Below are 26,810 nucleotides of genomic sequence, written 5' to 3'. Positions count from 1 at the left end.
TTCCTGTTGATACTTTTTGAGAGCACACTGTTTGCCTAATGCCTCTGTAAATGTCTCAAGCAGAACACAGGAAAGCACTAGTAAATAATAAATCACTGAATATATTCTGGACGGTGGTTTAGAAATTATTCACCACGATATAGTACAACCGAGCTTTCCACACTTACGTTACCCCTTTCAAAGGATGCGTTATTCATCTTTAAAAGTCATAAGAGTAAGTATACACATTGGACGATTACTACTCACACTCAATCATGCTTTTCATTGGCCAGCTTCTATCCGGCTCTACGTACCGCCTACAGCGATTCGTCCTCTTCAGTCTGGAGTGGTCTGGAGTTGGACGCTGGGAGGGCAAGTGCTCTTGCCGGCCCTTGCATTGTATATCAGTTGCCCCTTTTATTCGGTTGTCGTCAAAAGTGACCATGAGCATGACGTGCGAAAATTGCAATCAATATAGAGATTAAAAACATTCACACGCTACGACGAGAATGACGTTGTATTCACCTAAAACTTAGTATACCTTTAGCAACAAAGCCACTTTTTATCACTCTTATATCCTTCCTGCATGAAAGACAATCGCAAGTAAAACGCTCAATAACATTATCACCAACTAGGTGACAACATTATGCAACTTTGTCACCTAAATTCGTTTCTTATTCCAAAAGGAGCACACTAAAAGTTACAAACCAACCCGCATAACGTCAACAAGCTCGACGCCACGCTGCTCATGCCGCTCCCTGCACGCTACTTTTCGCCTCCCCTTCCCCCGTGGGGAGTTCCGCTGTTATCGCTTTACCCTCCCCAACCGTCTGTTCCGCTACAACCGTCGCCTGTTCCGGCGCCTGACACTCCTTTCCTCCCTTCCCCACCCCAGCCACCCGGTCCCCCTCTGTACCACCGCCCAGCGCGGCGCGTTTCGCGTCTCCGCCGCCCTTCGCCGCCTGACTGCGTTTGAGGCTGTGCAGAGCGCGGTGGTGACGCCGCGAGCGCAGGTGTTCGTCTCTCTGCTGCGCCCCGGAGGTATACACGTCACACACCGCGCAGTGGTACGTGGTTCTATCACCCGTGTTTGTTGGTACGACCGGCTCCGGCGCCAAGGCCGGCGTCTTCCCCTGTAGCCAATCACGGACCACGGCGGCGGCCGGCGCGCGGACCTCCTCCTCCCACTGACGTGGATCGGTGGCGTCCAGTCTGTATACCGGCGGCACCTGACGACCAACGGCGCTCAGGAACCGGCGGCGTACCCAGCGCGTCTGTTTGCGCGCGTACCTGCGCGTCACCAGCTTCAGCCGTTCCACGCCCTCCGCGAGTAGTGCTTCAGCTTCATCGGCGGTAGTGTTCTCGGGCCTCGTCAGGTAGCCGTGAAACTCCTTGAAGCCGATGGACTGGAAGATACCGTGAGTGTAGTCGGCAGCTACTCCGTCGGCCAGCCGGGCAGCGTTATAGCGCCGGTGGAAGTCGGCCAGCTCATCCAGCAGACCACGCTCCATCATAGTATCGACTCGCGCGTCCAGACGCCGGTCGAGGGTCTCCTGGTCGGCGGTCACCCAGAGCAGGCAGGCGCGCTGGAACCGGAGCGGACCGCCGTGCGCGCCGCCGCCGGCCTCGGCCCGCTGCTGGCGCAGGTGGTCGCTCATCGGCCGACCCGAGCGCAGTGTCACCTCCAGCGACCTGGCGGAGTCAGAGGTCAGTGTGAGCAAACGGCCATCTCTCATCGGCTTTGATCAAGGAAACAATGTACCAGAAAACCGACCGAATTAGGTAGTCTAAACAAATACACCTCCGTCGAACAACATTTAAAAGCAGATAGCTAAAATATCAGTAAACAAACAACTAAACTACCATCCAAATCAGCCAACACGACACACGTTGCCAATATCCACTCGACTTTTCTCTCTTTCCTTTTCATTTGAAACCTAGACGAGAGAGCGAAAAAGGAGACTTGCGACTTGCGAGAGAAAAATAAGGAGGGAAGGGAGAGTCACCTGAGTATCTTGCGCCGCTCGTTGGGGTGCAGAATCTGCGCCTGGGCAGGGTCCCGCTCTCGGAGCTGGGCGTACAGCTCCTCTGTGGACAGACGCCCCAGGTGACGGCGGTCACAGTCGCCACGTCCGCTCTGTGCCCCGCCATCCGCCGCCACGTCCTCAGCGCCCTGTTTATTGGTCACAGTGCCTCCCGTCACGCTTCCTGGACCGTCAGCCGTGCACTCCGGTCGGTTAGCCGTATCCTCCAACCGGTTGGCTGTGCTCTTTGTTCCAACCACCGTGCGCTCCGGGCCGTTCTCACCACCCTCCGACCGATCCTGATCGGCCGTGCCGCCATCCTCGTCCCTGTCGGAGCCCTCTGAGGCGCGGTCTGCCACCAGTATCTTCCACAGCACCGCCTCGATGTAGTAGTTGGTACCGCCGACGATGACAGGCAGCTTTTGACGGCCGCGAAGGTCCTCGATCTGACATACTCATCACGTTAAGGAGATCAACTGCTGGTTGGTGTGGGAGACGAAATGATGAAAAAAAATCAAGCTCATTGTAGATGGCGCCAGCCAGATTTGGTGCATTGTGGTACTTGTCCGTGTTGCATTATCCTTTTCCGGCCTGTCTGATTTACCTATGCCTTTGGTTTACATGTTGTTCTGTGTTGTCATCACTCCCCGCCCTCTAGCCGGGTTTGTTGCGTCAGAATTCTGGCAGCTTTAGAGATGCGCGTCGAGCGAGGCGGATAAAATGTATAGAAGGCGTGTGTTTTCTGCCGAGATATTGAAGATTTAACCATGAGAAATATTATTGTATTCGTCGCGTGGATTTGGAATGCCAAACATGCTTAATTTGATATTTGTGCGAGTGATGGTGAAATCTCGGTACGTGTCAGTGTGCGACACTATTTCGCTCTTTTCGGCGGGTGCGTCTGGCCCGAGAGGTTGTGTCGGCTGCGGTGCTGGTTTTGGACAGAAGGTGGGTGGATATTGATCGATGATTGTCGTAAATTTGTTGCTAAAGGAATGTTGATTGCTTTGTCAGGCGTTAGATTTATTTTGCATACGTATTTCGGTAGTTATAATATGCTCATAGGACGGCATGGGATTTCGCCTCAGGTGCGTCATTTTGCAGTGTGTTCTGTTTGTATAGGTGCCCGGGGAGGAGCTCGGCCTGTGCGAGCCCGGTTTTCCCCGTGGCTGAGTGCGCCGTGTGACGAGGCCGCGGTACGAGGTCGGCTGCGGCACGAGGTCGGCTGCGGCACGAGGTCGGCCGCGGCACGAGGTCGGCCGCGGCACGAGGTCGGCCGCGGCACGAGGTCGGCCGCCGGGAGGTCGGCCGGCGCGAGCCTGCTGCGGTGCGAGGTCGGCCGCTGAGAAAAGGGCGTGGAGACCCTTACAGCCGGTAGGATATGTTTATTTGTTTATTAACTTCGAGGTGATATTTGTAGGGGAATTGTGTTAGCTAGAGAGTGGGAAGTGTAAAACGGAAATTGCTGTTAAATGTATTATTGTTTTCATTAAATCTAAACCAACATATTTTGTATGTACTGCGCAGTGCGAGTGTCGATGTGAGCGCTGGTGGATTCGTGTCCTAGTATGCTCGCTGACGCCCTGCTGTGCTCCACAGTAACGAATCAGTTTAAATACAACTATTCAGTCAACGGCGTGGTCTCGACGTGCGTGAGCAGCTGAGCTTGGAGTCGTGGACGCCCGGCGGCGGTCGCCTGTGGCGACTGCTGCACCACAGCGTCGGCTGTGGAAACTACAGTTACGGCTGGGCCTCCGTCTACACTCTGGCTGTGCAGCAACGGCTGGGTCAGCTGCAGCCGGCTGCTGCTGCAACTCCGGGTAACCTGCTGCTTCAGCTGCATCTAGCTGCGCTTGATACCGGTGAGATGTGACTGACCTGTGCTGTTGCATAGGAGTTTGGCGTTCTGCCAGGAGTGAGTCTGGCATTCTGCCAAGAGCGAGTCAGACGTTTTTGCCAAAGTGAGTCTGGTGCCTTGCCAGACAGAGATTGACATTTCTGCGACCTGATCTGGCACTCTGCCAGAACAGGGTCTGTGTTTGGTGTTCTGCCAGGACTGAGGTTTGGTCCTTGGCTTTCTGCCAGGACTTGAGAGCAGTGACGGGGAGCTAGCTGGTGGGGGTGCACAGTTGTGGTTCCCGTGTGCGTGGGTGCTGACGATATTAGTGTTAGAGATGTTGATGTTAGGTCAGTGATGAGCGCGTTTTTGATTAACTAATGTGTGTTGTGTATTCTAAGCTTTGTAGTTTGTAGGGTGTGTAGTTTTAAGTACTGGCTGGGCGTTCCTACCAAATCCTGAACCATCCCTGAACTATGAGTATCACCGCACTGACTAAGGAGGAGTTGGGGAGACTTAGGGTCTCAGACTTGAGGAAGGAGCTAGAGGAGTTAAACTTAGATGTAACCGGGACTAAAGTAGAGCTTGTAGAGAGGCTGTGGGGTGCTATCGAGGGACGCGCGTCAGGTGAAACAGAGATTAAGAGTGTTAGGACTGAGGCGCAGGACGTGGGTAGCGCAGAGACCCAGGCCCAAGTGAGTGTTGCCCCCCTGCGTGGTGCGGGTGCGACCTCATCTGAGGGGCCGCCCGGTACCTCAGCTAGCATGCTGAGGCTGAAACTTAAACTTATAAAGTCTAAACAGGAGGTAGAATCGGACGTGATCAGGGTTCGAGCTCAAGCTCAGCAGGAGGAGCTTAGGCTCAGGGCTCGGTCCGAGCAGTTGGACCTGGAGCTACAGCTAGCGGAGATGGGGGAGGTAGATGAGTCTGCGTGGGAGCCCCTGAGGGTGGCGGCTGGGGCTATGGTCGAGACCCCTTCTGTGGAGAGTGAGCTGTCTCCCCTGGTGAGAAGGTCGCTCCTCCCTCCTGCCGAGCTGCGTCCCTTCACTGGTGCGGTGGAGGAATTCAACCTTTTCATGAAAGCTTTTGACTCGCGTATCGCCAAGAAAACAAATGACAAGGGGGAGCTTCTTTTTTATCTGGAGCAGTATACTAGAGGTAAGGCCAATCAGCTGGTAAAGGGATGCCTCCACCTGGGAGATGAGGGGTATGAGGAGGCCAGGCGGCTGCTGGAGAACCGGTACGGGAATCCGATCAGACTAATTGACTCTTACGTCGGGAGGGTGGATGGCTGGCCACGCATCCAGGCTGGGGATGTGGAGGGGCTGGATAAATATTCACTCTTCTTGACTGAGGTCATGAATGCTATGACCGGGGTGACGATGGGGGAGTTTGAGCACCCGTCCACCCTCCGGCTGGTCGTATCCAAGGTCCCCGTCTACCTTCAGGATAGGTGGATGAGGGAGGCGGACCGGCTGTGCGAGAGGGGCGATCCTGTGCGTTTCTCAGACCTGGTGTCTTTCATCAGCGCCGAGGTGAGAGTGCGGAGGAGCCCGCTCTTCGGTCCCAGGCCGCCCGCTCCGTCCCGTTCCGATGCTGGTGCGCCTCATCCTGGCAAGTTCAGGGTGAACACGGCCAAGGTGGGTGAGCCTGGTGGCCGGCGCTGCGAGTACTGTGGGTCGGCGCATGACATTGGTAGTTGTCAGGCCCTGAGAGAGAGACCCTGGGGAGAGAGGAGACGGGCACTCATGCGATTCCAGCTGTGCTTTGGGTGCCTGCGGAGAGGGCACCGTGTGCAGGCCTGTCGGAGGCCGCTGCAGTGTGATGTCTGCCGGGGTGCGCATCCGTCTGTGCTGCACCGGGAGAGTTGTCCGGGACCGCTCGGAGGACCTCCGGTGACGCCGCGCGGGGCGGGTGTGGTGATGCCGTCCAGCGGCGGGTCCGGTGCGAACGTAGTGAGCGCTAGTCTCGGCCTGAGGGGAGTCAGTCGGACGGCGCTGCCTATTGTGGCGGTGCGGCTCAGGGCCACGACTGGTAAGGTTCTGGTAACGAACGCTCTGCTGGACCAGGGGTCCTCTGGCAGCTTCTTGACAGAGAGGTTGGCGGCGCGTTTAGGCGTGCGGATTGAGCGGACGACAGTATCTATCGAGACAGTGGGAACTGACCGGAAGACTATCCCGACAGCCATGGCCTCTGGGTTAGAGGTGAGCGGTGCGGACGGTGGCGCGTTTCATTCGCTGCCTAATCTGTGGACTGTCGACTCTCTACCCGTGACATTAGATGACAGGTGTAGTTCCGACGAGCTGAGTGGTGCCGCGCACCTTCAGGGTGTCAGGCTGTGCGAGGCCGATTCCCCAGTCGAGCTGCTCTTGGGCTCAGACTGTGCTGCACTGATTGTGGCCAGGGAGGTGCGGGCCCCTCCGATGGGGGAGGAGGGGCTCTGTGCTGTGCGGACCAATGTAGGATGGTATATCATCGGCTGTGCCCAGGGGGCAGATGTGTCGGGAGGGCGACTGAGTGTGAACTTCCTGAGGGTCATGGACGCGTGTGTGACCGAGCCGGACGCCGGCGGCGGCGAGTGCCTTTACCGAAAGCTGTACGAGCATGAGTTCGGTGACTTGTCGGATGATAGGGAGGGCCTGTCGGTTGAGGACCGTGAATGGATCGACTTTGTCAGATCTAACATGGTAAGGGATGACGGGGGACAGTTTGTTATTCCCCTCCCCAAGGATGACTTTGGCGAGCTGCCAGATAGTCTACAGACGGCCTCCCGACGACTGGAAGCGCTGAGGAGGCGTTTCCGATCTGACAGAGAGTACTTTGAGATGTACCGCAGCGTGATCTCCTCACTCGAGGAGGACGGCTACGCTGTCCCGGTGTCCGACGGACTGACTGACAGTGACCACCCTGTATGGTATATGCCACACCACGGGGTGATGGAACCCGAGAAGGGTAAATTGAGAGTTGTCTTCGATTGTGCCGCAAGGAGTCACGGTGTGTGCCTGAACGATCTACTGAAGGGGGGACCGAATTTGACTAATTCGCTGCTCGGTGTCCTGTGCCGCTTCCGGGAGGGCCCGGTAGCATTCACCTGTGATATCGCTTCAATGTATCATAGAGTGAGGGTCCCGGAGCCTGACACCAACCTGCTGTGGTTCCTGTGGTTTCACGGCTCTGACCCGGAGGGCGAGGTTCGGGTGTGGAAGATGACGTGTCACGTGTTCGGTGCCGTTTCGAGCGGCAGCGTGGCGAGCTTTGCGCTCAGACAGTGTGCGGAGGAGGGGCGGTCGCAGTTCCCCGAGGCTGCTGACGCACTGACCCGCAAATCCTATGTAGACGATGTCCTCTGTGCTACGTCCTCCGTGGAGGGAGCAGTTAAACTGGCGAGTGATCTGAAAGAGCTGTGTAGCACGGGAGCGTTTAATTTGACAAAGTACAAGAGTAACAGTTCAGATGTCCTTCGTCAGATTCCAGTACAGGATAGAGGGAAGAGCGTCAAGGAGCTGGACCTGGGCAAAGATGGTCTCGGTTCTGATCGTGTCCTGGGTCTCAGGTGGTCGATGGAGGATGACTGTTTCTGTTTTCAGTTCCGTGATAAACAGAAGCCGGTGACGAGGCGCGGCATCCTCTCCACCGTGAGCTCGGTGTTTGATCCGCTGGGTGTGATCGCGCCGGTGACTTTGCTTGGCCGTGCATTGCTCCAACGACTGTGTGCCCTGTCGTACCGATGGGACGAGCCTCTCCCTGATGTGTTGCAGAGGGAATGGCGGGAGTGGGTAGAGCTGGCGGGTGAGCTCGATCGAGTCAGGCTCAGCAGGTGCATCTCTGATCTGCCAGGAGAGGTGCTTGCCACCGAGCTCCACGTGTGTGCGGACGCCAGCGAGACGGCGCATTCCGCGGTCGCGTACCTGGTGAGAGAGGTGAGGACTGCGGGTGGGGAAACTGAGCGGTCTGTCCACTTTCTGATGGGCAAGTCGCTGGTGAACCCGATCCGTTTCGTCTCCATCCCGCGACTGGAGTTGGCTGCCGCTGTTCTGGCGGTCAAGATTAGGCGCGTGCTGGTCAGGGAGTTGGACACTGTGTTCGATTCGTTCAACATGTGGTCAGACAGCATGGTGGTGCTGGGCTACGTGCGGAACAGATCGACGCGATTTAAAACGTATGTGGCGAACCGAGTCGCATACATTCACGATGGGTCTGACGTGTGCGAATGGAGGTATATTCCGTCGGAGATGAACCCGGCTGACGTGGGATCCCGCGGCTGTCGTTCCGCGGGACTGGATCCCTGGCTGGGTGGGCCGGAGTTTCTCCGTGAGGGGACGAGTGGGTGGCCGACTGAGCCGACAGTGACTGTGGTAATCCCTGAGTGTGAGGTGAAGGCGACACCGGTCGCTGCGGTCCGTGTGGAGCCCGAGTGTAGCGAGGGCAGTTCGTCTGATATCCTGATAAGGCACTTCTCCTCTTTCAGCCGGCTTCAGCGAGCGGTGGCCTGGCTGAGGAGATTCATTGATGTGATCCGTGACGGTTCCTTCCGTAGGTGGTGTATGAGGAGGAGAGGTCTGAGGCGGCGAGAGAGTAGTGCAGCTCGAGAGCTGAGTGTGTCCGATCTGAGGGCGGCGGAGCGTGCAGTTCTGCGATACGTTCAGCAGAGCTCGCTGCCCGAGTTTCCGCAGGGCGGTGACGACGGTCCAGTCCGCGTGAGAAAGGCTAGTGGGCTGAGTCGTCTGAATCCGCACATGGTCGGCGGACTTCTGGTCGTTGGGGGGAGGTTGTCCCGAGCTGGCTGTCTGTCTGACGAGGTGAAACATCCCGTGATCCTCCCTCGGCGCCACCATGTGACCCAGATGATTATCCGTGAGACTCATCGGAGGGTGGGACACCAGGGTCGTGACCATACCTTTTGGGAGCTGAGGCGGAGGTATTGGGTCATAGGAGCGGGCCCGGAGGTTAGACGAGCGATCCGCTCGTGTGTCACGTGCCGTAAGGTGAACGCCAGGCCCCAGCAGCAGCTGATGGCGGAGCTGCCGCAGGAGCGAGTCGTGGGAGAGAGACATGCCTTTTCCTCTGTGATGTTGGATGTGTTCGGTCCCATCATGGTAAAGGCCGGACGCGTTGAACGCAAACGGTACGGCCTGATGTGCGTATGTACTGTGACGCGCGCTGTCCATGTCGAGTTGCTAGACTCGTTACGTACCGACTCGCTGATTAACGCCGTGAGGAGGATCAGTGCTCGTCGTGGGCCGATCCAGTATATCAGGAGTGACATGGGAACAAACATGACAGGGGCAGACAGAGAACTGAGGGAATCTCTGAGGGAAGTAGACAGGAGTGGGCTGTCGCGCGCAGCGCTGAGGTACGGGATTGAATGGGTGTTCAACCCGCCTACTGCGTCGCACTTTTCGGGTAGTGTGGAGCGACAAATACGAACTTTCCGAAAGATCTGGCGGTCGATGCCGCTGCAGCAGCGTGTGGACGAGGAGTCCCTTCACACGTTGTTCTGTGAGATTGAGATGATAATGAACGGCCGTCCGTTGACTTTTGTTTCTACCAGCTCGGGCGAGGTTGAGCCGCTAACCCCGAGCCATTTGCTTTTTCTGAGAGGCAGCGCGGGCCCGATCCCCGGGTTGTATGATGAGGCTGACTTGCTGTCCAGGCGGCGCTGGCGGCAGATTCAGTATCTAGCCCAACAGTTTTGGGTCCGCTGGAGACAGGAGTATTTGCTGTCACTTCAGTCCAGACAGAAGTGGACGCGGGAGGTGAGAAATATGCGGCCGGGGGACGTCGTTCTGCTCGTGGACCGTGACGTTCCGAGGGGGCTGTGGCAGATGGGGCGGATTGTGGAGGCAATCCCAAGTCAGGATGGGCTGGTCAGGAAGGCGGTAGTTAGGATAGGCGCGTCAACATACCTGCGTCCCATTCATAAAATGGTACTGATCTGCTCAGAGTCTGAGCTAGACTGAGTGAGTTAGGCACGCGAGTGTGCAGACGGACTTCTGAGGTCAGTTGTGTCATGTGTCGGGTGTTCTGAGGTCAGTGCTTCTCATCGCGTCAAAATTCCTGTTGGAGTATCGCGCTGGCGCCGGTTTTTCTAGATTCGATCCATCTGATCGAATGGGGGAGTGTAGATGGCGCCAGCCAGATTTGGTGCATTGTGGTACTTGTCCGTGTTGCATTATCCTTTTCCGGCCTGTCTGATTTACCTATGCCTTTGGTTTACATGTTGTTCTGTGTTGTCATCACTCCCCGCCCTCTAGCCGGGTTTGTTGCGTCAGAATTCTGGCAGCTTTAGAGATGCGCGTCGAGCGAGGCGGATAAAATGTATAGAAGGCGTGTGTTTTCTGCCGAGATATTGAAGATTTAACCATGAGAAATATTATTGTATTCGTCGCGTGGATTTGGAATGCCAAACATGCTTAATTTGATATTTGTGCGAGTGATGGTGAAATCTCGGTACGTGTCAGTGTGCGACACTATTTCGCTCTTTTCGGCGGGTGCGTCTGGCCCGAGAGGTTGTGTCGGCTGCGGTGCTGGTTTTGGACAGAAGGTGGGTGGATATTGATCGATGATTGTCGTAAATTTGTTGCTAAAGGAATGTTGATTGCTTTGTCAGGCGTTAGATTTATTTTGCATACGTATTTCGGTAGTTATAATATGCTCATAGGACGGCATGGGATTTCGCCTCAGGTGCGTCATTTTGCAGTGTGTTCTGTTTGTATAGGTGCCCGGGGAGGAGCTCGGCCTGTGCGAGCCCGGTTTTCCCCGTGGCTGAGTGCGCCGTGTGACGAGGCCGCGGTACGAGGTCGGCTGCGGCACGAGGTCGGCTGCGGCACGAGGTCGGCCGCGGCACGAGGTCGGCCGCGGCACGAGGTCGGCCGCGGCACGAGGTCGGCCGCCGGGAGGTCGGCCGGCGCGAGCCTGCTGCGGTGCGAGGTCGGCCGCTGAGAAAAGGGCGTGGAGACCCTTACAGCCGGTAGGATATGTTTATTTGTTTATTAACTTCGAGGTGATATTTGTAGGGGAATTGTGTTAGCTAGAGAGTGGGAAGTGTAAAACGGAAATTGCTGTTAAATGTATTATTGTTTTCATTAAATCTAAACCAACATATTTTGTATGTACTGCGCAGTGCGAGTGTCGATGTGAGCGCTGGTGGATTCGTGTCCTAGTATGCTCGCTGACGCCCTGCTGTGCTCCACAGTAACGAATCAGTTTAAATACAACTATTCAGTCAACGGCGTGGTCTCGACGTGCGTGAGCAGCTGAGCTTGGAGTCGTGGACGCCCGGCGGCGGTCGCCTGTGGCGACTGCTGCACCACAGCGTCGGCTGTGGAAACTACACTCATGAATAACAAATTACCTGATAGTTGCCCAACTTTGATGCCTACCATCCATCACACAGCTATTTAGAGGAACCAGTGGGCTAATTTACACACAAATCATACCTTTAGCTATTGTAGTGTGAAAAGAAAACGGCCTGGAAAGTTTTGAATACACATAGCTAGTTATTTCAAGTGACACCTTGCAAAATGACAGATTATTAGTGGGGCATTCCACGTCAAATCGAACAAAAATCGGCTGTTTTGCACCTTACCATCAGCGATTTCATTATAAATTGGTGAGCGAGTTCCTGTGTGGCCCCGGGCATTACATTGATGTTTTTTGCACATTCTGACCACAGGTCTTCTAAATATAGGGCATCAAATTTTTACAAAATGTTGCATCTTTATATTTTTGAACGACCATAACTTTGGTTGTACTTGTTTGATTTGAATGAAATAAACCTTACTGTTTAGGTAATTTCTTAAGCATTTGTTTAGAATTGCACCTACTTAAATATATGACCTTGAAATTTGCTTAACTCTGTTCTTAAGCACAAATATTGAAATAGCAAAAAACACGTCACCTTCGATTTGGCTCATTTTCATATATTTTATTGCCTACCATATTCTTAATAACCTGTGAAAAAATTAGAGTGGGCCATTCATAAGTTTTGAAGAAAATTGCACATATGCAAACGTATGTTAGCACGCGCAGTGGAGGGGGGAAGAGCGAATTTCGCCCACCCCTCCTGTTTTTCGCCAATATCTCATAAGATTAATGCGAAATTAATTATGGCTACCTGTCAAGAATTGAATGGGGCATCTCATCGTGCAAGCAATAAGAAAATCGGTTCACAATTGTTCTAGTAATAGCGGTGTAAAGTGAACATCCTGTCGCCGCAGCGACCCGGCGACTCGGCAGCCGGCGCCGACCGCTACGCGCCGCCTGAATTGTAGACTGTGCCGGGACGGAACGGAACGGTTCCGTCTTTACATCGCGCTCCCTACCGCTGATTACGTTCGATTCGCGTCAAATTTTGTGGGAAGACTAAGAAATGTACAGGCAATCTTATGGCGCAAGAAATTTGAAAATCGGTTGGTAAACAATTGAAATATGAACGTGTAAACACAAAATTGTGATTGCTGCGTTTCCCGCATCGGCCGAGCCCGCCTCAGCCGGCGACATGTTACTCTTAGCAGGCCTCTAACTGCCATATTTATTATTGGATTAACTAGAAATTCCCCATACATACTAAAAAATGTATGTTCTTTCGTATAGTGAAGATCAAAAGACGTGAAGATATCGTTGCGTGATAATGTTTTCGTTGAATTTACTTTATGATGCATTTCCACACGGCTCAAAATTCACCGCAAAATACCGTTTGCCTGAGACATTTTTACTATGGAACGTGAATGCTTGACTACGATGACTATGCATTTCCATCCTCGCAGAGTTTGGGATATCACTAATCAGCAATCATTCATTTCAGAAAGTGTACACAAGCATGTCTTGACTCTGTCTTTCAAGGTCACGCGCGGTTGCGTGATGTTGATGCATGAAAACGGCGTTTGCCGCGAAAGTTATGAATGGCCCACTCCAATTTTTTCACAGATGGTTAGGAACATTGTGACGGACATAATATGTAAAAATTACCCAAATCGAAGGTGACGTGTTTTTTGCTATTTAAATTTTTCTGTTTTAATTCAAGGTCAAATGCATTTCAAGGTCACTTCAATTTAATTTTATAATTAAAAATCAAAGCCTTATCAATTGCCTATAAGACCCTGTTAATATCATTTTGATACCAGAAAAGGAATCAGAGTTATAGCCATTTAAAAAATTGATGTGTGACATTTTTCGCTATATTCGATGACCTATATCTCAGCGATACGTTATCAAATTTCGAAAATATTATACGTAACTCAGTTTTGAACCATGCCCAGTCTGCCTACAAATTTTCAGAAAAATCGAAGGGGATGACGGATTTCGGTGTTTGATTTGACGTGGAATGCCCCTAGTGAGAGATTAGCTAAACTCAAAGGGGAAGTGTTTTAGCTTATCATTAAGTTGACACAAGCCAAAATCTGAACCAGTATTTTTATTTACATTGCTCAAGAACACCTTATTAACTTATGATTCTTTTTCACTTTTCACTTTTTAACTTTTGATTCCTTGTCACACATTTCCAGTTGCAAAGTAGTAGCAGGTAACTGGCAATAAAATGCAGGTCATGCTTAAAAGGATACAATTGACAAAGCTGTATCCCTGAACTTGACAACAGAGTAGTTTGTTGTTGGCTCAACAATATCGATCATATGGTGAGGAACTTGTTCTTGTTCTTCTGGTGTAACCTTGTTGGAAATAATGTCTAAACCCTTATACACCTGGAATGGGAAAAGTTACACATCTGTCACAGCAGGAATGAAACTATGCTTAACAGGGTCCAACCTGTCCCACTGAAACAGCCTGACATCATATAATGCACCAAAACAGCAGCGGCTAACACATTGAGACAGGACCTTGGCGAATACACGCATGTGCCTATGGAGCTAGTGCATCTGGCAGGCTGGGTCAATACAAAGAGAGTGGCAGCCCCAGGCTCCAAGAAAAGCAAAACATTTGCCTTGTGAACAGTCCAATGGGTTGTGACAAGCACACACAATGTACCAGTACAGAGTGAAAAAGAACTGCATGTGCACCCAGTATCTTATTGTTAAAAAACTAAGTTATAATGAATTGGTGTTATTTCTTACCTGCATGGAATCAGCACTGATAATTTCACCATCAAATTCTTCAGCAATTTCAATAGCTAGTTTGGATTTCCCTGCTCCGGTGGACCCAAGGACCACCACGATTGGTGCATCACAAAAGTTCATTATGGACTTCCTTGAATATCTTAGTGAATTCTTTATTAGGATACTTAACATTTATATTAATTCTGAAAAAGCAATAGCAGCAGGCATTCATAACATCAAAGACAAATTCCATTATAAAGTTCAGTGAGAAATTCAGAGAATATTTTGCAACTGCCGCGTTATAAATGTGTCCAAAACAGTTTTCTTAGAAAGCTTTAAATATAAATTTTGAAAGTTTTTTAACTAATGAAAGCTTAAAATAAAACGCAAAATGAAAAAAAAAATTAAATTAACGTTACTTTGACAAAAATACCCTGAAGATTTATGTTGGTTTCATGCTTCACCCAAGGGGAAATTATTAACGATTGCGTATATGACGCGGTTGTTTCAAAATAGTTTTCGACTGATAAAAAAAATATACCGATACCCTATATATGGCCATGGATAAGAGATACCTGGATGGGGCACTCTCGGCGGTACCCTTTGATCTACGCGTCACACCGCCGCGGCCGGCGGCCGCCTGGTGGCGGAACCCGGAACTAACAACGTACACGACCGCCGGGCGCCCGGGCCGCGAGTTACCTAAGTGTGGAACTACCCAGCGCCGAGCCGGCCGGATGACGTCACACCACGGCCAGTGCCGGCGCGGCGGCAGACTGGCCGAGATTGGCATGGTCTTAACTTGGCGAAGAGGCATCGAACGCCAAACTTCTGCTGCAGCTATAAATCATATTTCATGTGTTTCTTCCATGTGTATGAGGTATTAAGTCCTTCGAATACCTAATGTGTAAGTGAGCGTACCTGCATTTAGCAGTGTGTGCTATGCTATGTGGATTGAAAACTGGGGGCACATCCGACACACTGCGCAATGGATTCCGATATTGCTTGGCTGATTCTGGCTTTGTGTCTTCGCACGAACCATTGAAAGGGAGGACGTCATTTTTAAAGGTTGTCAGGTGCACTCAAACGTTTTAATAAGCAACTGCTGATTGAATTTCTGGCGAGGGGTGGTGGAACGTTCTGTTCACAAATGAGTATCTACCTACCTAGTGCCTACCTGCGTTGGCAAATAACTTGGTCGCGGTCAATTAGGCATGATTCACGAAGTCCCTTATCTTTTATTAGACTTATTAAGCCCAATGTGCAACATTTGCGTCTTTTCGCGTTGCATCGGGTAGCAAATGAGAAAATCTGCCTCTTCTCCACAGCCCTCAATTCAAGAAACCGTCCTTTTCCTTATCACACCATTCCATAACATAATTTTCAAACATGGGTATCCTCCCCACAAAAAAAAAACTGAAGCAGTTTCCTTCGGCTCCAATGCGCCGCTCGCCCAGGGAGACGGAAGTGTTATATTCTCGGCGGTCCAGTCTGCATTCTGCAGCACAATTAATGGCGGACCCCCAGCGCACGACTGAACGATTCGTATTGTTGTGAGTGACTGTGACGACAGCAAATGAATTCACTGGTGGTTTCGGAATAATTAACAGGCGGCGCAGCCCAGTGCCTTTTACAATGAATTACAGTGGCGAATGCACTATTGCAGAGAAGAAATGGATTGAGCAGATGCCCAACCTCGCTGTATTATCAACTAAACATTAGATACGCTTTACATTTTAATCAGGCAATCATGGAAACAAACGACTTGCGAGTTGCGACCCTTCCGCCTTACATAACTCGGCAGAATGCCCCTGAGTCGGCTAAACTACACTGCATCTCTTCAAACCCTAAGCATTTTACAATTTACCACTCAGCTATGCAACAGGCTTATAATTCACTGCTAAAGTCTCAACTCCTTTTCCCCTATATCATCTTTTTGGCACTGTCAATCGCCATCTGCGCTTCCCACTGTCCAGCAAATAATCCGGCCGTCTCCAGTCCTCTGGCAGGAGCTTCCAAACTAAAGCGAACTCGCCGAAGTTTCGCCATTCAATGCGCAGAATCTGTACAAATGAGTTTGAGAGCCTCTGGGTTGGCTCGGCGCGCCTGCGCTGCGCCGTTGGTCCGGCCAAGTACGCGAGTGACGTCATGCTATAAGCGTCATCCCCCGACCAAAGTCACCAATCAGAGCCCTAGAATCGACTTGTAGTTCCACACTTAGGTAACTCGCGCCCGGGCCGGCTGAGAGCATTAGCGGCGGCCGTATCTTACGCTCCTCGCCGTTTCAAGCTGCGCTATTGGGGCCTTTGGATGGGTGGGTGGGTGTCAACGGGTAGTTAGCACGATGCTACACGTGTGCAATGTGCTCGATTTCATAAAAATCGTGGTCGCTCAGATACGTTAGCCCACATAACGACGATCGAATCGCGGATTCCGCCCACAGTTTCTGCGCATGTTCGTCCTCTACATCCTCACAACCAACTCACCTCATCACTGATCACCCATATTTGTTCTGAGCTCATAGCCAGCCACCCCACCCGGCTCCTTGGTGATTGGTGAGGGCACTAGGGCAGTTCGAGTAGAACCATTTCCCTCCAGTGCTTGCATTACCGAGACATGCCGGTCTCGCCTGAAGCTCAGCTCCGCCTGTCGACGGTCGAATCGGCCCACTGTATGTATGCCCCTATTCTCTTATTTAACGCCCCAAAGAATTATAATACACCAGAAGCTATACAGGAACCGACACACCCGCACATTAAGTTAGCAAATGCCATGAGTAAACAGAATGCTGAATGAGACGATTCTATTTGCAACAAAAACTCACCGACCTACAGCGCTCAGCATTAGCTTTCTTCAAAACAACAGCCCATCAAAACAACTCCCAAGGACGGACAAGTTCACAGACATCTAAAAAACACTGATCAGTGCCCACTGCCCTCCAGTAACGGAGGCCATTGATGGAACAAGGGGCAAGTAGGGAAGTGGAGACGTATCGATACAAACATGACCAGTAGATCTCCACGCCTTAACGCATTAGGGTTGAGGTGTCCATTGGTCTTTATAAACATAAGTGATACACAAAACTACTTTCAATATCAAACATCCTAGCAATACATACATTATTGCCCAATGTCATCCCTAAGCATCAATCAAACAGTTAAATTAAGCAAACACTGGCATTTACAAACACTAACACTAAACACCCAATACACATACATGCTTAACACTCAAGGCACCACACAAGCATTGCCATCGCATGATCTTGCCCCAGCCCCAATCCCCATCCTTCCAGTCCAGTGCTCATAAACAGGCTGATCCAAAACCAATGGCTGGTAGTTGGTCAAACTGGAAAGTGGAAAAGGTACAAATGTGATTAGATGTAATAGGTGGATATTATGAAGAATCACTTCAATTTCAATGCATATTTATAAAATAATAGTAATATTAATTGAGTTCTATTATTAGAAAGTATTATAAGAACGAAATGTTATACAAGATAGGTAGAAATACGAATGCACTTCCTTGTAATGTATATTTGATAAAATATTAATCATTTTATTTTTATAGGAGGAATTTAGCTTCTTACTAGACATAAATTTCCATTTTTCCTAAAAAAGGTATTAACTATTTATGATAAAATGATTGCAATCATGAACTCCTTGAAGAAGCGTAAACTCGTAATGAAAAATTATTGGTAGGTGGAAGATAATAATTCTGTGACCATATTTTAATAGTATATTTATTATAAATCTTGTCAGTTAATGAAAAAAGGGTTTACAAATAAACTATTCAATCCGGACAGCACTTCAAGCTCAACATATAATACTTAACGCTGTGGAAGTACATATTTTGATATGCAGCATTATAAGTCATTAGTGTTGTAACTTGTAGTTAAGGTCTGAAATGAATGTGGGGCTAAATAAGAATGCATTCCAGTATCTTTAAAATGTATTTATTTTGCATTATTCTTATAATAAGGCAAACTATTCCAAACCAATGTTAAAGCGATGCGATGCGATGCGATGGTTTTCGGAGGTTTAGCCTTTGTATCGGCACCTCCTTGATTTCTTAAACTTTAACTTTTACTTTGATCGATGGGTTGCATTGTTATGGTTGGTTTGTGTGGCTAGGATTCTCACTAGGGGACAGGATTGGGTGTTGGGAGGATGAAGGTCAACTAGGATGGAGAAATTTGTTTTATTTCCAGCAGTCTTCTTTTCTTCCACAGCTTAAGCAATACTTCTTTCTTTTCTTCGATATCTTCCTCCTCAAACAGAAACATCCCTAAAATATCCTTTGCATAGGGTTTCTGAAGATGCATTGATTCTTTTCTTTCTTCTTCGTAGGCTGGGCAATTCAATATAAAGTGGGCGAGGTCTTCATTTTCTGCATTGCACATCATACATCTTGTGTCCTCTTTCTTGTATCTCTTGCGCTCATTTAGAGGAAGACAGTTAGCTCTTGCCTGGAAAAATATTGTTGATGCTTGCTGGTTGTCAATAAACATTACTTCCTTCATCTCCTTTTTCCAGACAATATACAGGGACAGAGTAGTTTTAGTTAACAATTCCTCCTTCCATTTCTTTCCATCCCATTTTTGCATGTGTGTTTTAAGGTCTTGTTTGCTTATCTGGTACAAATCCTTTACTTTGAGTCCGACTTCCTTAATAATGGAATAGGTTACCTTTATCCATTTGTTCTTGCCCTCGTCCATCATTTCTGTTAACACCTCTTTGAGTAGTTGATTTTTTCCTTGCAATATGCTTCTCATGTACTGAAGTCTTCCAGTTTTAATCCTTGTTGTCATCAGAGATGCTCCAATTTCTCCTCTCAATGCAGCATTTGGTGCATATTTTGGAGCCCCCAAGATCTGTCTGTAGACACCATTTTCGATTACTTGCAGCTTCTTGGTCTCTTCCTCTGTGACTGTCATGACACTGGAGCCGTACAGTATTGATGGCAGTGCTAGGGATTTCCAGTAGGTCTTACCAATCAGCAGTCTGTTGCATGATTTTGAAATTACTGAATAGGTCATGTTTGCCATTCTTTGTGCCTTTTCAACCATGATTCTTTTCTGCCCTCTGAACACATCCCTTGTACTTGTTACTTTCAGACCTAAGTATTTTATGTTTTCTTTTACTTCAATATCTTCTATGCTTCTGTGCTGTTCTTTCAGATTAAATGTGATAATGTTGCTCTTATTCTTGTTTATGTCCAGTCCACACTCCTTGCTAATTGCTGTCAGTCTTCTGATGCTAGTCTCTGTTTCTTCAATAGAATGGTTCAGTAGGAGCCCGTCGTCAGCAAAGAATAGGATTGGCAGCGTAAATTTGCAGCTTCTGAACCCTGCTTCTGTTGCCTCCATTACTTTTGTGATGCCTCCATTACTTTTGTGATGATATAAGTCATCACAAAATGTAATCTCTGATGAACAATGTGCGCCATATTTGTAGTCACCACTTCAAAGGCCATTCTCCTATTACCACACATGAATATTCATTTAATTCTACATGCAATCGATTCTCGGAACGATTCTGAATAAAACCCACTACCTCACATCTACTTAGCCTACCGTATCAAAGAGATATTCACCGATTTATGCTTCTTGCCAAAAAGGTGTTGTTTTCAGAGCATGGCGTTATTTCATCAATTATAGCTATTGGGACCAAACTTTTACCTTCACTGCATTCCTCACCTTTCAATATAAAATATGCCGCCCCAAATTCTTCTTTAAACACACGTAATCACACGTAAAAGCAAAATAATGATCGCCGCAAAGCACTCCGCCATTGAGTTTACAACAGGCGCCAAGGTCGCGGTCGTGTACGTTCCTCGCGCATGCGCATAACGGCCGTGTGACGCTAAAGTCGCCGGAGTGCCCCATCCAGTTATCTCTAATCCATGATATGGCCTTGCCGATACCCAAGCCCGGCCCTAAAACATAGGCCCAAGCCCGTCCGATACTGATACCGTTGGGGCGGCTGGCGCTAATCATGCACGCGCCCTAATCCAACAAGAACAAGCTAATCACATATGCTAATCATTCATGTTTCTTATAGGTATCTTGCTAATCATTTTATTTTATGTGAGAGCAAGATTTTACGGCATCAAGTTTTCTTGTGATTTAGCTAATACCGCGGCATTATTACAAGGCGGTAATTATTACCGCCCTGTGCTTATTGTTTTCTCCTGTCATGATCCTGTGTCAATGTGGCAGCTGGTAGGATGGTTATTTATCTCGCTCCTCCCACTGGTTCTGTTAGCTTAACTACAATTGAGAGACTATGCATGGTTAGATTTGAATATCTTAAATACCTGACGAATGTAAATAGTTTAGAAGAGTTTCTAGAAGCCACATCAATAAACTTCTTTGTTCAAAACTCAGACTGTTTGATGGAGCACAACCCGAGTGACAAACTGAGCTTCTTTACGCTCAGGTAGGTATGCAGATCATGGGCTTCTTTCCTAAATGTTCCATTATCTCAATATTAAGAAAGAACAATAATTTTAAGATTTTATGCTTGACTGACTGAATAAGGTTGACAAATTGTTTGGTATTTTCATGTAGACATTTTCTTCAAATTACTGATTACTGATGGAATCTTAACATTATTCTAGTCTTGAGGTGGGAGGGAGTCTTGAGCTTGAACTTGCCTCCTAAAAGAAAATATTTGATGTGATCTGCATATATTACCCAGTCTATTGCATCTTGCTATTTGCTTTTATAAACATTCTCTCTCTCTCTCTCTCTCTCTCTCTCTCTCTCTCTCTCTCTCTCCTCTCTCTCTCTCTCTCTCTCTCTCTCTCTCTCTCTCTCTCTCTCTCCTCTCTCTCTCTCTCTCTCTCTCTCTCTCTCTCTCTCTCTCTCTCTCTCTCTCTCTCTCCTCTCTCTCTCTCTCCCCCTCTCCCCCTCTCCCCCTCTCCCCCTCTCCCCCTCTCCCCCTCTCCCCCTCTCCCCCTCTCCCCCTCTCCCCCTCTCCCCCTCTCCCCCTCTCCCCCTCCCCTCTCCCTCTCCCTCTCCCTCTCCCTCTCCCTCTCCCTCTCCCTCTCCCTCTCCCTCTCCCTCTCCCTCTCCCTCTCCCTCTCCCTCTCCCTCTCCCTCTCCCTCTCCCTCTCCCTCTCCCTCTCCCCCTCCCCCTGCCCCTCCCCCTCCCCCTCCCCCTCCCCCTCCCCCTCCCCCTCCCCCTCCCCCTCCCCCTCCCACCCACCATCCCCTCCCTCTCCCCCACTTCCGCTCCCGCTGCCGCTCCCGCTCTCTCACTCACCAATACTCCACCAGGCTGCTGAGTCTACAATCGCCCCCACTGCGCACCATGGTGGAGGCTGCCGAGCGCCGACTGCTGCACTACCGGCTCCGGCTGATGTCGTTAGCCGAGCTCCGCTACACCCTGTGCCGGACCTCGGCTCGCGCTGACCGGCTGCGCGGCCCGCTGCCTCCCGGTGACACTCGGAGTCTGCTGGATTCACTGGTGTCAGTGACGGCTGCAGCAGACAGACATCTGGCTGAGCACGGAGAGGAGACGGAGGGGATGGCACCCAGTCGGTCCCAACTGGAGACCTGCGAGGAGCCTGTCGTTAGAGGTAATTGAATGGAGAGTGGGTGGTCACGTGGTGGCCTATGCCAAACAGTGTATTCCGGGAATTGCAGTGGTTTGATGCAGTATCTTCTAATTCTTTGGTCAGTAAGTCTTGAAACTGATATTGGAATGCACTGCTTTTATCTAATGCAGCATTTGGAAGTAAATTACCGTTTGCGTCGTTGACCGCTTTTCCAAACCGTTATCCTGCTCTGACAGTGCGTGCCGTCTCGCCAGTGCCGTTCGCTCTGGTGGCTCCTCTGGTCGCCTCCCGCTCTGTGACGCTGTCGGACGGGTACGCGCTGCTGCTGTGTCGCCACACGCCGGCGGCGCTCTCCTGTCTGCAGGAGGCGGCGCTGCGCGTGGGCCAGCGGCAGGCGCGGCCGGCGGTCGACGGGCGGCTGCTGCCGCTGCTGAGCCGGCTCACCTCCCGTCTGGGGGTGGTGGAGGGGTCGGGACCGGCCGCGCCGCTGTCGCTGTCTGCTCTGGAGGCCGCCACGCCGCTGTTGCCGCCCTGTATGCTGGCGCTGCGCGCTGAACTCCGTCACCGCCATCGGCTGCCGCATCAGGACCGGGTGGCGCTCAGTGTCTTCCTGAAGGACGTCGGCCTGTCGCTGGAGGACAATGTCAGGTGAGCAGCTCTGCTGGGTCAGGCTGCTGGCTGGACGAGCGAGTTTATCTCGTCATTTCACTGGTCATTGTCTGAAAATACTACAAGGAATTGCTGGTGTCGAACTCCGTTCGATTAGATTTATAAAGAATGCAAACTACATCACTATCTATATAATAAAGAAACGTACCGTAAACCAGAGCAACTTTGGTCCATCGGTGCAACTTTGGTCCACCATGGAAAAGATACTTTGCTGATTTTTAAAAAAATCCATCGTAATATTTGGGACATTTTTTCATGCAGGCAATTTAGCCCAATATGTGCCCTAACTATGTTTGAACAGACCTGCTTTTGTTATGTGACCTTGACAGCAGCAGAATTTTTATAATAAAAACCTTGATTTTGGCGCAAAAAACAGAAGTTGCTAGGATGATGTAAGGAGCGGAACTGGTAAGAACTGGAGCGACACTGGCTATCTAGACAGTAAGTACATGAGTTCTCCAAAGGCTTAGAGGAAGAAAACCCCCATTTTCTTTTTATGGTCATTTTTTAGGGGTGGTGGTCAAAGTTGCAAGCACTTTTTCCGTCAAAATGCTACAACTTTGGTCCACCAGGAAATCATTCTTAGGAAGCTTCTCATCACTATAGCATACTTTTTTCGAAGAAGAGGAGTTCATGGAAGAGGGACACCCTGAGGAACAACAAAGTGAAGGACTAGCTCCAAGCAGGAACAGCATTCAAGTTGGTGATTTTGTAGAGTTCCTGTACGAAGGGAGGGTGTATCGGGGTGAGGTGGTGGCTGTCGCAGATGATGGGCCGAAAATCCGTGCCATGGAGCAGTTTGGTAATAGGTTTAAGTGGCCTAGGCATGATGATATTCTTACCTACTCATTCAGCGATGTCATCCGCAAGCTCCAGCCTCCCATCCCGGTTGGCACCCGTGGACAATTCACCTTCATTTGTTAGAGAACTGTCAAGTGACTTCTGAAGGTGCTGAGTTTTGTGGTTCTTACTCAGCCGCTCATTTAAAAGCCAGAGTGCTCATGTGATTTTACTCCATCCAAAGCCCGGAACAGCCGTTCACTGTGAATCTGTTGCCCCATTGTAAACCAGTGTTTCTGTGATTGTTTTCAGCCAGTTGAAGTCAGGATATTTTTTAAAAGAACTTATGTGGACCAAAGATGCTCTGTAAAATACCATTTTATTCGTTAGCATTGAATAAAATAGGATTATAATCAGTGGTACAAAGTTGTAAAACCCCTCTACAACTTTGACCACTTGTTCAATAAAAAAAATAAAATAACTCAAGATGCTAGCATTCTTTTACTCTAGAGCAAACTGTTGACAAAGGTTGTAGCTTCCACCTTGCAAAAAACTAGCCAGATTGGACAACAATTAAAAAAGATATTCAACAAAAACCTAAAAAGTGGTACAAAGTTGCTCTGGTTTACCCTATCCAAGCCACACCTGTCTGAAAGCTGCCATTTGTGCCCAGGGTGTGTTACGATTTGTATCGACCCGATATGATACATTTGACCGTTCTTCTTCCTCAGGTTCTGGGAGCGTGAGTACTGTCAGCCGGCCGGACACGGTGCGACCTGCTCCCATAGTTGGTCCCGCTGCCAGAAGCGGTACCTGTACAGTCTCCGACATATGTACGGTCTGGAGGGCCGACGTGTGGCGTTCGAGAGCCACTCCTGCCGCAGACTACAGGTGTGTAGGGCATGGGGTGGTATCAGTGCGGCAGTAAGCTGTGCCTCAGTGTTACAATATCGTGGGATGAATAGTGTATCGATGCTTAGCACAGAGCTAGAGCGAAACCTCTTCTTCAGCATAGGACCGCTAGTATGATATACATTATACATTTTAATTTTGTACTCGTTTACGGGCATAATTTGCCAATGTAACTGTGAATAACGATGCACAGTACAAGACTGCCATCACTCGGGTATTCTGGTCTGAATCTTTTGACACCATGCTGTGACTGAGAGGCTGCTGGTCCGTATTGTCGATACACTGTCACGGACGTCTGTCGACTGCCCGCCATCTAGTTACTGTGGTTTCATCCGCTCGCTCTCTTACGCTCCTTCTTATCCCCAGGAGCGCTGCGGACAGAGCGTCTCCAGCTGCGGCGGCTGCCCGTTCGTCGGATTCGACGCGCCGTCACTGACGTCTCTGTTGACCTCTGAGGCTGGCCTGGAGCCTGCTGAGGTAGCGGCGCTGACGACAGAGACCGGTGAGGAGCCGACTGTGCGCTGTCGAAGGTATCGGTCACTGCTGATGCGTCGAATGTGTGGGCGGGGTGGCGCTCAGGGCGAGCGAATGCCTCGGGATGATAGTGTGAGACGAGATGGAGCAAGTGCCTTCCCTCAGACAGACAATGTGAGACAAGATGAGGCAAGTGAGCTGCCTCAGGTAGACGGTGTGAGACCATATGAGGCAAGTGGGCTGCCTCTGGAAGACAGTGTGAAACGCGCTGAAGCCAGTGGTGCGGAGGTCGGTAACTTGATCGCGAGCAGTGACCGGGGCGACATCTGCGCAAAGACCGGGCTGCGGGAACGGATCGTAGATGGAGCGGGCTGTGATTCGGTACCCGGCAGCTCGCGACCGCCGGGTACTGCTACACTGGGGAACGAGGAGCCGACGCCTTTCAGAAAACCCAGCGAGTTTTTCTGCAGTCTGCTGAGCTTTCGCGAAAATCAGAGCACTGGTGTTGTTATTGCTGGTCCCAAAGCAGAAAATCACCACCTAAAGTGATACCTTATGTGGGCTGAAGCGCCTAACCAAATGCTCAATTCTAGGCACTGATGAATACTCAAGAGTGTGGTACTGAACTGTGATAGCGATATCAGGGCTAATGCTGATGGTTTCAATGTGCGTGGAATGTTCTCGTTTGACTGGCATTCAGTGTATCAATTCTCCTGCACACCTGTGGCTACGATTCCATGCTAAACGACGGGTATTTGAGGGAAAGTGGATAATCACTTGCCTCTCATCAGTGTACCTATGTAAAAGGAGTGAAGGTGTACACATGCATCATTCATATCCATGTATGTGACTGTTAAATCGGTGCGAGCGACTTAAGCGAGTGTCATTTGAGTGAACGTTATTTGAGCGAACCATTTTCAGCGACTGGCAGCTTAGCGAATATCAAGTTGAGCGATTATCAAATATAGCGATTACCAATTTAAGCGAAAGCTATGTTTCAGCGACATCTTTTTCGTGGACTACAGTTTGAGCGACTGTCATTTCAGCGAAACTCTTCATCGTCCCGTAACGGTGTAATTTTTTTTTTTGCGAACGTACGTACAACGAATGTTTCTGTAACTTTTCATGGTTATCCGGAACTGGATGGCGGATGTCACGTTCAAAGTTCAGACATTAAGCTCCAAATTTAATGCCACATTTCTCAAAAATTCCAGCGGTTCGATTTCACCCCCCCCCCCCCCTGCTGTTTGCCAAAAATGATGACCAAGCGTATGTTCAGAGATTCATATTGCTTGTGCTGTTTTTGGCGAAATTCCCCCGCTTGAATTTGGATCAGTTCCCCATGTTGTACAATTTGTTCTTGCCCCAAGCAACGTACGAATTTCCAGATATTTGGGTGAGGTCCCTGAAACATAGACTAGATCCCCCTGTGCCGTCCCTCGAGTTTATTATTGGTCCTTGGCATTCCTTCCATCGTCCTATCACGTTCCACATTTCCAGATCAAGGTTGCAGAATGGGATATTTTTGTGGTTTCCATTCTTAAAAGCAAATTTTTAATTTGCCGCGCGCAGCTTGAAGCATGACACATACCAAGCGGGTATTCCAAGGGCAAGAATTTCCGAAAAGTAGCAAATGATTGACTTCCGTCGCGTTCGGTTTCGCTGTAACTGTGTTCGCTCAATTGGTCCCCCATTGACCTCCACATATTCGCTCAATCTGGTTTCGCTGATTCTGGTCCTCGCTTAAGTTGATAATCGCTGTGATTGAATTCGCCGACTTGACAATCGCTGAAAGAGTCAATCGCTTAAATTGATAATCGCTGGAAAGGCTTCGCTCAAATGTCGTTCGCTGAAATGACGCTCGCTCAGGTGTCGCAGAACCCTGTTAAATACCCCATCTTTTTCCCATTTCTGGTAATTATGAAGATAGGATTAATGTGAATGCCGATGGATTACGTGAGTGAGTGCCGTCACGATCAAGGAGATCTCATATAACCGTGCGGCCGGCGGCGTGCATACTTTCTCAAGCCAAACCAGTGGGCAGTGACATTCATTTATCGGTTTTGAAAGTTGTATTCGTCAATCATCTTACCTTTTACGTATTTTTGGCTTGCAACGTCTGTCTATCTACTTTTAGCCGGCACTTTTATCTTTTATCGAAACATCGCATGAATAAAAATCATAAGCGTCTCTTGCCGATTTTTTCAAAAAGGTTGATTGATTGTTTGATTGATTTTGCATTAATTCTTGTGTTCCCTATATGAGCTGCATTGTATACATCCAACATTGATGTTCTACCATTACTACACCCGGTATTCCGCCTCAAACTGCCGGATCGTGATGTATCAGGTGCGCACTATTTAGGAGCTCCCAGAATATGTGGTAACGTCCTCACCAATGATGTACTGGCATCCTGTGTATCCAATATTCATATTCTGAACATATTTATTTCTGATCAGCAGCGACGATTCCTTACAGCGCAACACATGACCATGGGTCTGCTATTATAGGTATTAGGTACCG

At 49.6% G+C, this 26,810-nt stretch overlaps 2 protein-coding genes and 1 long non-coding RNA gene across 5 annotated transcripts; 2 read left to right on the top strand and 1 right to left on the bottom strand.

Moving 5' to 3' along the window:
- Positions 1-478: 478 nt before the first annotated feature.
- LOC122368421 (tRNA dimethylallyltransferase-like) lies at positions 479-19,880 on the bottom strand. Of its 2 annotated transcripts, XM_043342332.1 has the most exons (7): positions 19,863-19,880; positions 19,801-19,814; positions 16,223-16,224; positions 13,911-14,095; positions 13,404-13,541; positions 1,986-2,449; positions 479-1,671 (listed from the first exon to the last, which is right to left on the bottom strand). In XM_043342332.1, exons 4-7 carry the CDS (start codon positions 14,082-14,084, stop codon positions 726-728), a joined length of 1,722 nt encoding a protein of 573 aa, XP_043198267.1. In that variant the 5' UTR covers positions 14,085-14,095; positions 16,223-16,224; positions 19,801-19,814; positions 19,863-19,880; the 3' UTR covers positions 479-725. The 2 variants fall into 2 exon arrangements, with proteins under 2 accessions (XP_043198267.1, XP_043198266.1); XM_043342331.1 differs by lacking the exons at positions 16,223-16,224; positions 19,801-19,814; positions 19,863-19,880 and having other exon boundaries at positions 13,911-14,156.
- On the top strand, positions 2,530-11,069 carry LOC122368422. Its single transcript, XR_006254239.1, has 2 exons — positions 2,530-3,865; positions 10,559-11,069. It is a non-coding gene; the product is annotated as an uncharacterized LOC122368422 (long non-coding RNA).
- On the top strand, positions 19,707-26,481 carry LOC122368420 (DNA primase large subunit-like). 2 transcript variants are annotated; one of them, XM_043342330.1, is made up of 5 exons: positions 19,707-20,047; positions 21,172-21,473; positions 21,707-22,100; positions 23,633-23,792; positions 24,180-26,481. In XM_043342330.1, exons 2-5 carry the CDS (start codon positions 21,206-21,208, stop codon positions 24,834-24,836), a joined length of 1,479 nt encoding a protein of 492 aa, XP_043198265.1. In that variant the 5' UTR covers positions 19,707-20,047; positions 21,172-21,205; the 3' UTR covers positions 24,837-26,481. The 2 variants fall into 2 exon arrangements, with proteins under 2 accessions (XP_043198265.1, XP_043198264.1); XM_043342329.1 differs by having other exon boundaries at positions 19,709-20,329.
- Positions 26,482-26,810: the final 329 nt, after the last annotated feature.

The sequence above is a fragment of the Amphibalanus amphitrite genome, unplaced genomic scaffold (assembly GCF_019059575.1).
Source record: "Amphibalanus amphitrite isolate SeventyFive unplaced genomic scaffold, NRLGWU_Aamphi_draft 000946F_arrow, whole genome shotgun sequence".
NCBI classification, from domain to species: domain Eukaryota; kingdom Metazoa; phylum Arthropoda; class Thecostraca; order Balanomorpha; family Balanidae; genus Amphibalanus; species Amphibalanus amphitrite.
This window is presented reverse-complemented; position numbering and strand designations above follow the sequence as displayed.